General features: G+C 40.7%; 1 protein-coding gene across 1 annotated transcript in view; it reads right to left on the bottom strand.

Annotated features, from left to right (window-relative positions):
* EXPH5 (exophilin 5) overlaps positions 1-6,414 on the bottom strand; it is a 64,269-nt gene extending 57,855 nt beyond the window's left edge. The window contains exon 1 of the mRNA XM_042459088.1: positions 6,229-6,414. Within this exon, the coding sequence (XP_042315022.1) occupies positions 6,229-6,368 (140 nt within the window). The 5' untranslated portion in view covers positions 6,369-6,414. The remainder of the gene's footprint in view (positions 1-6,228) is intronic.
* Positions 6,415-17,023: the final 10,609 nt, after the last annotated feature.

Below are 17,023 nucleotides of genomic sequence, written 5' to 3' on the forward strand. Positions count from 1 at the left end.
ATGCTAGAGTTTGAAAAAATGATGGTAGCAAGGAGCTGCCAAAGAAAGATAGCAAGACAGAGAGAACAAGAAGAAGGGAGAAGCCAAAGCATCTTACTACAATATTTAAATACATGTATTTAAATCACTGTAATACACCCCCACACACATATAAACACACCATTTATATCCCATTAGTTAATGGCTTTTCAGGTCAGTTTATAAAAGGTTATACTGTAAAAGGTAACCGTCAGCTTATAAAAGGTCATACATAAAACAAATGTATGATGATTGCATGGGGGAAGCTTCCTTCTGCATTGTACTTGAGATTCAACTATCAGTTGGACCAACGTAAAGATCATAAAGCAGCAGAGGAAACTATGTAAGAAGGTGGCCTTAAGGACTTGCCATGGAAGGCAAACATTGGTGCGTTACAGACGCGCCAAAGGGGCATGTTAAGGTTGAGAAGGGGTGTGTTAGGGTTGAGAAGGGGCGTCACTTCCTGACGCCCTTCAACCCTAGTATGGACCGAGTCTGTACAAAAGGCGGCACTCGTTCACACGGGGGGGCACCATTTTGACGTCGCGGATGCATAGCGTCCGGATGTCGCGCAGCGGAAGTGACACTGCGAGTGTGTGACTAGTGCCTCGCGGTGCCGCTTCCGGGGCCCAGAAAGAAGCGCCATTTTGGCGCTTCTTTCTGGCTGCACCCAGGAACCGTGTGGTTTGGCCACTGTGGTTCCCGGACGCAGCAACCGGTGGCGGCGACAGACCACCCGTTTTGGGCGATCTGTAATTCGCCATTATTTCTTAACCCTCACTAGCTCAGTGATGAAGTGTTTGACTGAAGCAGAAGACAGAATGATAACAATCCATTCCCATTAGCAACAATACAATTAAGGTTACACTCCGCAGTAGCCCTGCAATTAGGTAAGAATCCTTCAACTAGAGTAGAACCATTAAATAAATTGTTGAATGGTAAATAAACGTGCTCCAATGTAAGCCCCAATGATGTAATGATCCCATTTCAGTCATAACTAACAAATGGATTTATGCCCACTGGCAGCAGTTCTTAAGAGACACAAGGTAGTGACAAGGAGTTGCGGCAAAGTGCTGTGTGTGTCACCTCACCTGCTTTGCATCCCCAGAGATCTGCTCTGGTGCAGCAGAAATCACAGTCCTGTCCTCATTGTTGAAGTGAGATTCAAATACCATCAGTCACATTCTGTATGTGGAAGGGGGTGGGGATACTGTGTTTTACCTCAGGTAGTAAAATCTCTTGGCTCTGGCTGCAATCTTGTATACCAGGGCTGGGCAACTGTGACCTTCCAGATGCTATTGGACTGATGGACCCCATCAGTTCCAGCGGGTGCAGTGATGAGGTATGCTGAGAGTTGCAGTCCAACTTCATCTGGAGGGGCACAGTTGTCCATCCTTGTTATACTGGTAAAGCCCCTGCAACTCAATGGGGCTTATGTCTGAGTAGAGATGTATGCAATGTGGGGTGTGGTCATTATGTGTTCAAATACAGTAATTTTATTTTGCTAACAGAAACAAACCCAGTTAAACTGGTAGACAAAGACAGCCAAATCCAAACTGGAATTTGCCTAAGGGTTTTGCTACTGAAGGAAATTATAACTGAAAGACATTCATTAATTCTTCAAGGACAAAGGGAAAACCTGAAAGGGAAAGGAAGGTTATGAGGAGATGCATGTCTTTAGCCACTCCCTTGACTCAGTGAGAAATATTACCAAGTAAATAAAAGCATTGTCATGATAATATGTTCAGCATCTGTGTGTTCAGCATTTGTGTGCTCAAATGTAAGAATGGTCACCTGCTACCTTTATTGCACTGCTTTAGTTTCACCTTAGTCATTTAAAGATTAGGGCCTAAACTCGCTATAGTCAAGGATCAGGGTTTGGACAAATTACTTTTTGGACCACAAACTTGTAGTCCAGAAATTAATTTTTCCCAGCGTGCAAAATATGCATTAGTAAATATATAGACTGTAGAGAATGGGTGAGAGCCAGCATGGTGTAGTTTTCTGATCACAGGAGTACAACTCTGGAGCCCAGGGTTCGAATTCCACTTGGCCATGAAACCCACTGGGTGACCTTGGGCAAGTCACATTCTCTCAGCCCCAGAAAAAAGCAAAGGCAACAATCCCCTCTTTAAAAAATCTTACCAAGAAAACCCCATGGTAGATTTGCCTTAGGTTAGCCAGAAGTCAGAAACAATTTGGAGGCACATAGCAGTAACAGAGGACGAGTGGGTAAAATGTAGATCAGAATCTACTGGTAGATCTCTGAGAAATCAATAAAAGTTTCTGATTCTCCAAAAATAATTTTTTCTCTATTTGTATTAAGCTACTCAAACAAACATACATACAAAGGCTGGGATAACTGTCAAAGGATCTCAGTTTAGTTTTGGTTCCAAAAATAAATTCCTGGGCTCAGAAGGTGGTCAGAACTGTCCTCTTCTTTTAATTACATGTGTGTGTCTTTAAGGAATGTCTCTTGCTGGATCTTAGTGTTCTGCTTCATCAAAACAAACCCCAAATTGAAAATATATTTGGCAGGATTGAAGTCTGCCCATCCCTCCCCATTTTTAGAGCACAAATGCTGATTGTGTATTTGCATCCCCCCTTCAAAACCTCATCAGAATTAATCTGATTTTGAGAATCAAATCACTGGCTCATGGAATTAAGGACCCTACCTCACTTTGCCAAATGGTAAATGTGGACTCAAGTAGGGATCATTATCCAAAAGGCTCTGCGTTCTACAATGTGTCACATTCCAGCCACTAAAACACAAGAAAACAGCTTTGACACTTTGTGTGACATTCAAACTACAGGGCAAAGTCCTTTCGAGAAAGAAAACAGGCACCTTGGGAGCAGCCTTACCATAGAAGCTAAACCCAGGAAATTGTAGGAAGTCTTAATCACAAAGTTAAACTGCAATTTCATCCCCATTTATTTGGCAGCAAGATACATTGAACTCATTGTATAAGGCTGTGCTATCAAAGTTGAGTCTCATGATCAATTTTGTTTCAGCACCCAGAGGTGAAAGAGACGTTTGCCTTTGTTAACTTCTACCTGCCTCAGTCCACATTAAGGCATTCACCTGACTACACAGGGTTTGGCTTTTGACACTGACATTGATGATGATTTGTGGTGGCATGCCAAACCCAAATCACATGCTCATGCGTGCCAGCATGCACACAGCTGGGCTCATCATGAGCTGAAAGTGCAGAGAGTCAGTACAGCTTATAATTTCTCTTGCAAAGTGAGTGTCTAAACCATGCCTTCCTGGGAAGCAAAGCTTGGTTGTTGTTTTTTCACAATGAGCAGCAAGCGTTCCTTCTGTTGATGTGTTAGTATGATATAAGACAATCAAGAATTACCACCAAACAACACAATTTTGAGCATCTCTACTTAGAACTCTCAGTGTGCTAGGTAACTACATTAAGGATTGCCTCAAGATATATTCCAGTCTACCTTTCTCCAACCTGGAATTTTACAGTTTTGTCAGATCACAAGTCTCCCCGCTGTTAATCAACATAGTGATGCTGGCTAAGGATAACAGGGTTTGTAGTCCAACATATCTGAAGGGTGCCTTGTTGTGGAAAGCTATAGTCAATGAAATTTTTATTCCAGGTCACAAAAGTAAATACTGTAATAACTAAATACAGAAAGTCACACATGAAACAATGATAAAAAATAAAATCCCTGGGTAACACGTGCAAACTGTTTCTCTCCAGTATTTCCTGGATCCATCCTCCTGCCCTGTATCCAGCAACTATTATAAATATTAAGATAGTTATTTCAAGGTCAACACATTTCTTTTCTAGGTTGGAAAGAAAGTACATGTCAAAGATATACAAAGGGACTTTTTATCACCTTTATGACTAACTGAACATAATTTTTCATAGACTTGAGCTGCATCCGCATGGCAGAGATAATCCAAGAAAAACCCATCGTGGGTTCTTCTTAGGGTTGCCAGAAGTTGGAAACAACTTTAAGTCACACTACCACCACCACAAGACATTTAACTGTGTCAGAGAACTCTAGTGCCACAACAAACTACAATTCCCAGAATTCCATAGCACTGAAGTTGGGTCAAAATGGATTATTTCTGCAGTGCGGATGCAGCCTTGGTCTACTTCTTCAGATGCCTGCATTTCTAGGGTTGGTTTTTTTTTTGTTTTTGTTTTTAAAAACTTTCCAAAACTAATGCCAACTGGGAAATAAATTTCCATGTAGGATCCGACTGTAGAGCAGCCTCTGAGAAGAACACTTTAGCCTCAGGCACAGGAATACACAAATTAGATCAACCAACTCCCTGGTTCTTAGAATCAAAGCATTAAAACAGCTATTACCCCACAAATCTAGATAGCATCACTTTTCTCCACGTATCCTTCCCAACTTTGCTGTTGTTCTTGTTGTGTGCCTTCAAGTCATTTCTGACTAAGGGCAACCCAGCACAGTGTTGTGATTTGAGCACTGGACTATTACACCAGAGTTCAAATCCCAACTCGGCCATGTAAACCCACTGAGTAAACTTGGGCAAGTCATACTCTCTCAGCCTCAGGGGATGGCAATGGCAACCCCTCTCTGGAGAAGCTTGCCAAGCCCCCCTCCCCCTATGATAGATTTGCTTTAGGTCAAAGTGACCAGACACCCTCCTTTTCCATGACATGTCCTACATTTCAAGCTTCTGTCCAGGAGAAATCTCACAACCTCCTCCATTTTGAGCAAGACTAAGAAGCATGATTTATATTTATATTAGTGTTCTTAGCTTTTATTTGGTAACGTCCAACATTTTGCTTGACTGTCCCACATTTTGTGGCGCCTTGTCCTTCTTTGTGGGTATAAAGAACTAGACAAGATCCTTAAAGTGTAAAGATATTCAACTGAGCACTAAAGTCAGAACTGTGCAAGCTATAGTTCTCCCCATCACCATGTACTGATGTGAGAGAGCTGGATAGTTAAAAAAGCAGAGAGGAATTAAAACCAACTCATCTGCTGGAGAAGAGTGCTGAGGATCCTGTGGGCAGCCAAAAATACAAACAAATGGATTCTGGGACAGATCAAGACTGAACTCTCCCTGGAAGCCGAGATGATTGAGCTGAGACCCTCATACTTGGGCCACATCATGAGAAGGCATGGATCACTACAAAGACAATAATGCTAGGAAAGGTGGGAGGCAGCAGGGAAAGAGGGAAACCAAAGGCCAGAGGGATAGACTCAATCAAGAGATTAGGGGCAAGACTTTGCAGAACCTGCAGTTGGGGATAGAGGAGGATCTTGGAGATGTCTAATCCACAGGACTGCCGTGAGTTGAGGTCAACGCAAGGACAGCTAACAACGACGACAAAAAGGTCCTACTTCTCCAGGACATGTTCTACGTTTGAACCTTCAGTCCAGGAGTGCCTTGTCCTCCCTTTGTGGTTATAACATCTGATCTCTCTCTCTCTCTCATACACACACACACACACACACACACATGGTCATGAGGATGGCAATGGCAATTGTTAGTCATGTGTCAATTCGTTTCCAACTGATGACGACCCTATTATCATGGGGAGATGCTTTAAATGTGCTTTAATCTCTTGGCACGTTTCCTCAAAGGGGATTCGGCACTGCCTTCCCCAGAGGCTGAGAGAGTGTGACTTGGACTTCATGGTAGAGCTGGGATTCAAACCCTGGTCTCCAGAGTAGTAGTCCAGCACGCAAACCACTATGCCACGCTGGCCCTGGTGGCTCACAGTTAATATATTAATTGATAATGATTAATAATAATATATTAAAACTTATCTATCTAATGATAGAATTCGATCGTGTGTGTCCATACACACACGAGACCAAATTCTTCTATGTACCCAATGATAGATAGATAAATAGATACATAGACAAACAGACAGAATTTGGTCTCGTGTGTGTTTGTGTATACATATATATGTGTGTGTGTATATATGTACACACAGACAAACACACATGAGAGACCAAATTCTATCTATCATTTAGATAAATATTATTATATTATATGAATATTTATCAGTATAATGGTAGAATTTGGTCTCTTATGTGTATGTGTGCTCTGCCCTGCAACAAACTCCAACTCCCAGAATTCCAGAGCCTTGAGCAAAAAAAAGAGAAAGACTTAAAGCGGTGCCAAACCGTGTTATTTCTCCAGTGTGGGTGCAGCCAAAGAGCCCCCCCAAAAGAGTTGCAAAAGGCACGAAGTAGTACCTGATCCTTTCCTTCTCGGCCCTTTTGAGCCTCGAGTCCCTCTCCAGCACTTGGAAGATCTGCCTGGCTTCCTCCTCCTCGAGGAAACTCAGGTCTACCCCGCCAGGAGGAGGAGGAGGAGGAGGAGGAGGGCGGCTCATCCTGGCGGGCCACGCAGATCCCCGCACAGCCCCGAATGGACTTCGCCTGATGGGCGCCAGGTGAGACTAGGAGCCCAACTCTGAGGGCAGGTACGGCCCATACCTGCCCAAAGGTGAGGGAGTGACCAACGGCCCGCTCGGCCAATCAACGAGCGACGCCTGAAAGCAGAGAGGAGGAACGGACCAATCGGTTGTTAGCGTGCAGAAGGGGCGGGGCCTCACTTTCTCCTCAGGAATATGGCTGTGAAGATATTGTGCCTCCCTTATCCACGGTTTCTTTATCCACGGATCCAAGGCTAACATTATATATATTTTCAAGGATATCACACACACACACACTAACGTAGATCATTAATATAGTCAGGCCTCCCGTATCCACAGTTTCTTTATCCACAGATTCAACTGTCCAAGACTTATATATATATATATATACACACACACACATACATATAGATATTAATGTAGAACATTCCTATATATATATATATATATATATATATATATATAGGCCTTTCCTATCCACAGTTTCTTTACAGATCTAACTGTCCAAGGCTAATATATATATATATATATACACACTACACACATGCAGACATTAATATGTTATATATTAATATAACATATATAATGGGGCCTCCCCTATCCATGGATATAACTGTCCAAGGCATATATATATATATATATATACACACATACATACATACACAGTACACACATGCAGGCATTAATATATTTTTATATATTAATATAACATATATGTTATATTATATATATGGGGCCTTCCCTATCCACAGTTTCTATAGCCACGCATCCAACTGTCCAAGGCTTATATATATATATATATATATAATATTACATATAATATATATATATATATATATTACACACACACATATTAATGTAGAACATTCAAAAATTATATATATATATATATATATACACACACACACACACACATACACACACACACGTATATAATAGATAGGTAGTGGGGCTTCCCCTATCCATTGTTTCTATATCCACACATCCAACTGTCCAAGCCATATATATATATATATAGAGAGAGAGAGAGAGAATATTATATACACACAGAATGTACAACATTCAAGAATATTAGATAGATAGATAGATAGATAGATAGATAGATAGGTCTCCCCTATCCACAGTTTCTTTATCCACGGACCCAACTGCCCAAGATTAATATATAAAGAATATAAAGACTATTACACACACACACATATTAATGTTGGACATTCAAGAATACACATACACACATATATACACTTGTCCCTCCATATTTGCTAGGGTTAGGGGAACAAGGCCTCCGTGAATATGGAAAAACCACAAATAACAAAAACACTGTTTTTACTTGAGAGAACACCTCTCTAGGAATCTCTAGGTCCTCCAGTGCAACTCTGTGGTCAATGTCCAACATACACTGACCATAGAATGGCACTGGAGTAGCTACAAATGGTCTTTCAGTGCAACTTTTTGTTAAGGTTGACCACAGAGTTGCACTGGAGGACCTAGACAGTCCTAGAGAGAACATATTAATGAAATCCGTGAATAATCAAATCCGCAAATATCAAAGCCACAAATATGGAGGGATGACTGTAATACATACACACACATACTGTATATATAATATATAAAGATTGGCTCTCTGCCATTTTAATACAAGGAACACCATTTTACTTGCTGCTTTGTGCTTCCAAGTCATTTTTAACTTATGGTAACCCTAAGAAGATGAACACAGGGTTTTCTTGGCACGAATTCTCCAGAGGGAGTTTGCCATTGCCATCCTCTTGAGGCTGAGAGATTGTGACTTGTCTAAGGTCATCCAGTGGGGCTTTATGGGTACCATTTTACTACGCCGTTGTATTTAATGGGACTTGTGCACCCATGGATTTTGGTATCCACAGGGGTGGGGTATCTGGGAACCAAACCCCAAAGAATAGCAAGGGCACACTTTAGTATCTTTGGCTGCATTTGTACAGTACTGCAGAAATAATCCCATTTCAATTAACTGTCATGGCTCAATGCTGTGGAATTCTGGGAACTGTAGTTTTGTGAGGCATTTAGCATTCTCCTAGGATGGCTATCCCTCTGTCACTGACCAAATGATTATTTTAATGACTAGATGTTATTTTATTATTGTTATATAACAATTTTTATGTTATTGTTGGGGGGAGGGATAATGAGTTTTACTTTGTATTGTTATATTTTATTACTGCTGTAAGCCGCCTCGATCCTGGTGGAGAGGCGGGATAAAAATTAAAATTTATTATTATTATTATTATTATTATTTGTCAAAGAGTGCCGGTGCCAGCCCACAACAAACTACAAATCCCAGAATTCCATAGCATTGAGACACAGCAGTTAAAGTGGTTTCAACCTGGATTATTTATGTGGGTGTGGAGTGGCTCAGCTGTAGCAGGCCCTGCTCAAATGTTTACTTTTTAAAAGTCTTTAGGGATGGAAATGTTTGCTTTGGCAGCTGCTAACTGACATTGTAAAGCAGCGAGAGATGGGATATAAAGATATTTTCATAGGGAGTGTGAAGAACGTGTAACACTGCAGTAAGGATTGTACTGTAGTAATAGCCAGCATGTTGTAGACTGTGGTTTGGGAGCAGTTCTGGAGACCAGGGATCGAATCCCCCACTCAGCCATGAAAACCCACTGGGTACCCTTAGGCAAGTCACATTCTCTCAGCCTCTGACGGTGGCAAAGGCAAACCTCCCTCTGAACAAATCTTGCAAGGAAAACATGATTGCCGTAAGTCATAAATAATTTGAAGGCAGCAGATATCATCTTTGAGGGAATATTTGTTAGTACATTATTGCTAGCCATAAAGAGTAATGACAGTCTCTCCAGCTGACTACCCAGCTCTGTAAAAGCAAAACAGCCTTCTGAAAATGAGGCACTGGACTTTATCACACCTGAGCAATTTCTCTTAATTTCAAATGAAAAGAAAGTGGGTCCAGAACACATTTACAGTGGTACCTCGGGTTACGAAATTAATTCGTTCCGCCGCCGCTTTCGTAACCCGAAAATCTTCGTAAGCCGAAAAAGCCATAGGCGCTAATGGGGAAAAGCCGCGATTTCGTGTGAAATAGCGCCGAAAAGCACCAAAAAATTTTTCGTAACCCGAAAAAACATTCGTAACCCGGAACAGTTATTTCCTATGGGATTTTTTCGTATCCCGGAAATTTCGTAACCTGGGTATTTCGTATCCCGAGGTACCACTGTACTTGAATTCACTAGTTCAGCGAATTTATGTGACTGTGAATTGCGTTCGAACTGGCTTCCCATTGCCCAGAAATAGCATGCCATTTCCTGAATTTGCGTGTGGTAGTCTATCACGCAATAACGTTAAACCCCATGATTGCATTCAGATTGCCATTGGATTATACTTCCAATTTCCCCTGTCTGATAAACTCTACTGATTTCTACGTTCTTGGGGGATGCCCCCACTTAATAAGTAGAGTTGGTAAATTAAATTAAGCAGAAGTTTTATAAATTAAAAGAAAAGTTAAAGAGTGTTACCTAGATGAGATTGAACATATTTAGGAGATTCCAGGAGCCACAATTTTAAAGGTCTTTGTTGGATAGGAATTGAAATATGTAGGAAGTCAGAGGAAATTACAGGTTGAGTCTCCCTTATCCGAAATAGAATCATAGAATCATAGAGTTGGAAGAGACCAAATGCTTGGGACCATAATTTTTTTAGATTTTAGAATATTTGCATATGTATATGATGAGATATCTTGGAGATGAGACCTAAGTCTAAATAAGAAATTAATTTATGTTTCATATGCACCTTATACACATAGCCTGAAAGCAATTTTACACACAGTCTTTTTTAATAATTTTGTACATGAAACAAAGCTTGTGTGTACTCAACCATCAGAAAGCAAAGATGTCATTATCTCAGCCATCTATGTGGACAATTTTGAATTTTGGAATATTTGGGGTTTCAGAATTCTGGATAAAGGAGTCTCGATTTTTAGTTTGATAGAGTTCCTCAACTTCAAGAAGGAGTTGCTGTCTTTCAGAACAATCCTTGGAAGTGCTGAAGCATTATGTTGCAAGTTTCATTTCTATCAATTATAAATCCAGCCTTGATCCATGTAAATAACCAGAGCAAGGGTACAGTAAATATAACTATTCATTGTACAGTAATAGAAGTAGAAAACACAGTAAGAGTAATCGAATATAATGATCAAAATCACCAAGAGACAGAAAAAATAGGGAGTTGTTGCTTCATGCTTAGCCTTAGTATGGAAATTATAGTCTAAGGCTTTAGGTGGCTGACTTTATCTGCAGACATCTCAGAGAAGGATTAGCACCTGGCAAGTGACTCTTCCCTTTGATTGCAGAAGTAAATTAAATTGTTCTTCCTCTCTCACAAAAATAGAACCCAGGGTTGTCCAATGGACCTATAGTGTTCCTCACTCAGTGGACATTTATTTAATGCATTTAGGGCATTTTTAATTGCTTCTCAATTAATGAGGGCTCTCATGGCAATGTAGTGTGAATAAAAACATTGAAAACATTAAATGTGCAACAAAACCCCCCCAATAAAAACACCTTCAAAATGATGATAATGATTATATTTTTGTATACTGTCTTTCTCTTACAATTGGGACACAAGGCAGCTTGCAATTTAAAAACACTATGAAGCTAAAGACATACAAAAAAGTGAACATTAAAATAGGATTAAGTTTTTAACAATAACAAAAAGATTTAAAACAACACTTGAAAGGATCAAATACTTGAAAGGATAAAATACTATTTGAGTCTTTTATTCCAAGGCTCAAGTCAAGTCTAGTTTCTGCTTTCAAATCTTGAGCCGAGTCTCAAGTTTTTGCAAGATAATTTCAAGTCAGTCCTTTGCTCCATCCTCAATATGACATCCTTATGACGTGGCATTGCTAGATTTATGAGCTGGCCAAACATCTTGACTTTGTTTTGGGTTAGGAATTACCAGCAGAAAATATATGTTTAAAAACCCAACAGCCAACAAAGGTTGTTCATAACATTACTACTAGTCCTACTACTTGTTGTTGTGTGCCTTCTAATTGTTTCCAACTTATGGCAACCCTAAAGCAAGCCTATTATGGATTTTTCTTGGCAAGTTTCTTCAGAGGGGGGTTGTCATTGCCATTTTCTGGGGCCGAGAGTGTATGACTTGCCCAAGGTCACCCAGTGGGTTTCTGCGTCTCATTCGAACTTTGGTCTCCAGAGTCATAGTTTGATGCTCAAACTACAGACACTACTACTTTTTAAAATTTATATCCCACATTTCTCCCAATAATGGGAGCTAACAACACATTAGAACAAATCTCCCACATTAAAAACCATACAAGAACTATGGGTTGCTAGGAACCTGCTCATATTCTGCAGATTCTGCATTTCTGAAGTACTGCACCACTCCCTATTATGCCCCACAATGAAGCTAATAAATAACACAACACTATCTCCAAACAAGGGCTTGTTTTTAAAAGTAGGATGACCAGTGTGCTTGGATACTTTCTCCCAGAGTCAGGTAGACATACATGTCGGTAATAAAAGAAAAGAACAAAAAGAGTCTAATAATATCCTATAGTAGTATAAAAATAGTCTCAGCATTTGAATGTAAAAAGCATGACGGGATGATTAGCACCAGATATAATTTAATGGTGTTAGTGACAGGTTCTGACACATACACACATTTTAATGAATGAGCAAGTGTGAGAAATGTTTCAGCTACTACAGTGTCACATTGTTTAGAGTTTTTTAAACATGTTCATATATAATGTTTTAATGTGGGAGATTTTAAGCACCCTTTTTCTCAGTGGGTGTTTCCAGAGTGGGAGAATTGCAAAAAGCCTGGCAGGTGTGCTAAACCAAAGTAAGCAGAGTACAGGGGAAAGTGTTCCAAAAAGCTTTTTAAAAAATTAAAAATCCAGCAGAATCATGCAGCGGTTAGCCTAGAGGCACCGGAGAACTGTAGGATCAAGTCTGCTCTTGTTTGAATTAATTGCTAGATAAGATAAGTGAAGATTAGAAGGTAGTGTGCCAGACAAGTTTAATTAAACCCATGCATTAAATTAAAAGGGGGGGGAGTCACACTGTGGCTTCAGTGTAAATATAAAGTATCTCCCCGAGCTGTATATTGTTTTTTGGAGTGGGTTTTTTTTTCATAGCTGAAAATAGGCATCTTCAAGTGCTAACTACTGGTGGTGGAAGGGGGGATGCAGGGAGCAGCTTCCTAATCATGCAGAGGTATTTAAATTTGGTTTTCAAACTGTGAGGAGAAATGTAGGAGGTCATTAATTCCACAAACACTCCCCTGCTATTCTGTATTTTAACCAAAACTAATGTTGTAAAATACCGAAAGAGATCTTGTTGCTGAGTGCCTGATAAACTGACCTTGTTGCTGTTGTGTGACTTCAAGTTGTTTCCAACTTATGGCAACTCAACTAAGGTAAGTTTTTTGGGGGGCAGGTTTCTTCAGAGGGGGTTTGCCATTGCCATCCTCAGAGGCTGAGAGAGTATGACTTGCCCAAGGTCTCCCAGTGTTTTTTATGGCTGAGAGGGGATTCTAATCCTGTTCTCCATAGTTAGACTAATGCTCAAACCACTACACCACGCTGGCATGAAGAAATAAATATTTCCCACTCCCTTGTGTAACCTTCTAGGAGTCATTGTCCTGTCCCAGGGCTGGTCATTTTGTGGCCCTCTAGAAGTTGACAGTTATTAGCATCATCTCTGACCCTTGTCCATGCTGACTTGAAGACACACAACAACATACTCTTTATTTTTATCATTTTTATGTAATGAGGGGTGGTTCCTTCTATTTAAGTATGAAATTGCACTGATCACATAAAAGTTGGGGGCAAAGGCCTTGAAATAAAAAGCTGTCTTGTGCTTGGAGAAGGCAGAATCTTCTTTTTCCACTCCATTCTGAAGCTGTGTCCATACTGCAGAAATAATCCGGTTTGACACCATTTTAACAGCCATAACTCAAGGCTATGGAATTGTAGTTTGTTGTGACACCAAAGTGAAGAGGAGTTAAAATGGTGTCAAACTAGATTATATCTGCAGTGGGGATGCAGCCTGAGTCATCTGTGCAGTCCCTCTCTCTAGTCTTTGGAGACTAGAAAGACATCTCAGTCTCAGGGTCATGAGCAATAATGTGAGCAATAGCAGCATTAAGGTTGACTCAAAGGCAACTAACAACAACAATAACAACAAACAAATAAACAAGTCTGTTAAAGGCGCATTGTTCAAACAGTTTAAAATACATTTGGAATATACTGTAGTTTTTTTAAAATATAAAAGTACAGCACACCCCATTAAAAAATCTTTCAGCCACAATGAGTTGAGCCCAAAGCCCACTTAGTGGAAACAGAACAGAGAAGGAGATATCTAAGCATCCCATGGCAAGGATTTCCTTAAGACGATATCACACGGGAGGAATGTCTCCCAATTTTGAAAAAAAGAAGAAAAGAAAATAGGGCCAATTTGAAAATTAACGCTATTACGCGAATGATTGTCAAACACACAGAAGAACACAGCATCCACGCCAAAGCCAAAGTAGTGCAAATGCAAAATAAATTATCATATGAGTACATACCCTTCATAGTCTAGAGTTCGAATTAGCATCCCTGCACATGCGCAGTGAGGGCAGAATCAGATCATGATCTTTATACACTTCCGGAGGGGCTTGCCTCCAGTTCCCATGATTTTGCCTTGTTTCACATTACTTGTTCATTCATTACCCCTTATTTCATGTTATTTCGGCAATTCGCGTTATTTAGTCATTCATTACCCATTATGTCACGTTATTTAGGCAATGTACTTTATTTGTGCATTCATTACCCCTCATTTCACGTTATTTAGGCAATTCACCAATTCAAAATCAGTCCAAAGCAAACTTGTGCTTGGTTTGAGCATTGGACTTTGGTGTTTATCAGACGAGCTCTTAAAGAGGTACTATTCCAGTGTGACTCCTCTAGCTGCCTCCTGTTGCATGCTGGGATTGGCAGTTTTAAGGAGGGGTATTTAGAATTCTCAGGCGCAGAGAAGTTCAGCTCCTTAAAACTGCCAATCCCAGCATGCAACAGGAGGCTGCTAGAGGAGTCACACTGGAATAGTAGCTCTTTAAGAGCATAGTGTGATAAACATCTATGACTCTAGAAGGCAGGGATGGAATCCCACTGGGTGACCTGGTGCAAATCACACTCTCTCAGCCTTCTCAGAAAATGGCAATGGCAAACCCCATCTGAATAAACCTGCCAAGAAAACCCCAAAAGTGGGGTGGAGGTCTCCAGATGGCTGTGTGTGTGAGAGAGAGAGAGACTGTGTCTGTGCCTTTAAGTCACTAGCTATGGGGGGAATGGGGGAAGGAGTCCCTCCCATTTGGGAGAGTTGTGGAGGAGGGGGCTGGGTCCTCTCTGGTTTTTACCTGGCCCATTGGGAGTCCCATTGAAGGCAATGGCTCTGCCTTCTCACCATGAGTTAAGGGGAGGGGAAGCTGTGCAGGAACTAGAGCTGGCGACTAAGGCTACATCCACACTGGAGAAATAACCCAGTGTGGGAATTGATGGGAGGGGGGAATACCAGGGCCATAGTAGACATGCATATCACACCAAACGACATTGCATTGAATCCCAAGTAGCCCAGGAATAGGATTTGTGAATTTCCTAGTTCGCCAAAACTTAGGTGTGGATTGACGCGTGATTGCGTTCAGAATGCCAGAAAATGTGTCTGGTAACCTTTCGTGCAATAACGTGAATACGCATGATTGCGTTCAGGATGACACTGGATTATACTTTCAGTTGTGTGATAAAGACTTTAGACTAGGAATGGCCACTGAAAAGGCTCTCTCCTTGTTTCCTCACCAAATGTGCCTGTGATGGTGATGAGCTTGAGAGAAAGATCTCCCCCCCCACACACACACAAAGGAGTTTAAAATTTGCGCCAGGCTTATATCAGGAGGCAAAGGTTTCATATACTGTAGTGCAAACCCAAGCTCTGTAAAGCTGCATAGGGCCAAAAAACCAGCACTTTGAATTCTACCCAAAACCATGCTGGTAGTCAGTGAAGCAGTTGCAACTCAGGAATTATGCATTCCTTGTAACCAGCTCCAGCCTTTTATCTCTTGTATATAATCAATACTGTCTTGATACAATGGCAAGACCTATTGATTTAGCAATCTTCTAGTTGTCTTTGCTGTATTCTGACAGATGGCTTAGGTTTTATTTCTAAGCAGTTGTATTTATTATATTTCCATACTGGGTCTATCTCTGGCTGCTGTTAAGCCTTCTCAAAAATAGTATTTTATGCCTGTCTGTCTAAACCTCATTCCAAACTGTAATCAGTCTTTAAGGGAATTTAATCGTGTTCCCTTTTTTCCTATTCTGTTATTTTCCATGCTTTTTCATCTGTGGCCACTATATATTTATCTCTAAGATTTCATATGGTGCTATGTACTATTGTGGCGGTGTGGTATAAATTCTTACATTTTCTGTTTTCCTTTTCTATCCAGTTTTTGCTAGTATAAGCAATGGGTCCATTCACACTATGCAGTTCTAGTCCTGTGTTTCCACTTAGATCACTATGGCAACATCCTGGGATTTACAGTTTTGTTGTTCTGTGCCTTCAAGTTGTTTCTAACTTATGGCAACCCTAAGAACCTATCATGGGTTCTTGAGAAGATTTGATCAGAAGGGGGTTTGCCTTTGCCTTCCTATGAGGATGAGAGTGTGTGACTTGCTCAAAGTCACCTAGCAGGTTTCCATGGCTGATTGGAGATTCGAACCCTAGTCACCAGTGTCATAGTCCAACCGTCAAACCACGAACCATGCTGGCTCTTAGGGAGAAGTATACAGAATTCTCAACCAGGTAGCTCCAGTGCATCACCAAACTACAAACCTCAGGATTCCATAGGATACAGCCATAACAGTTAAAGTGGAATCATAGTGCTGTATTTGTGTAGTGTAGAAGGGATCAATGAGACCAATGTCCGAGGGAGAAAGGGAGGATATAGTACTGAAAACCAATATGAAACTGAGAAATTACAAAAAGAGATGATGGAATGAATTGATTTATTTTGGTTACTAACCAGAACAGAAATTATGGAAACTATGGTATTTAACAAAGCATACAAGAAAAGGGTAGCCCTCAAATCATCATCATCATCATGGTGGTGCAATTGTTAAAGGCAAGTCCTGCAGCCACGATGTTGTAAGTTCAATCCTAGAGGAGGGCTCCAAGGTCCACTCAGCCTTCCATCTTTTGTAGGTCAGTAAAATGAGGACCCAGCTTGTTGGAGGCATTTGGCTTACACATTATAAACTGATAAGTGGTATATAAATGTACTTGCTATTGTTATCATTATCATCACCACCACCACCATAATCACCATGCTTTTCCTGTAATGAGCTTAAGGCATCATACCATCACACATGGTCTCCTCCTCACTGTATCCTTACAACAACCCCGAGGGGGTCATTCTGGCTGACACATGGAGGATGAGAGTGTTTGGCCTAGTCTCTCTCAGTGGGTTTCATGGCTTTTGTGAAGATGAAAATGAGAGAAATGGATTTGAATCAAACACATAAGATTTAATAAGAGTTAGAAACACATGACTAGCGTAGAAAGAAA

This window comes from Sceloporus undulatus, chromosome 3, assembly GCF_019175285.1.
Source record: "Sceloporus undulatus isolate JIND9_A2432 ecotype Alabama chromosome 3, SceUnd_v1.1, whole genome shotgun sequence".
Lineage (NCBI taxonomy): Eukaryota > Metazoa > Chordata > Lepidosauria > Squamata > Phrynosomatidae > Sceloporus > Sceloporus undulatus.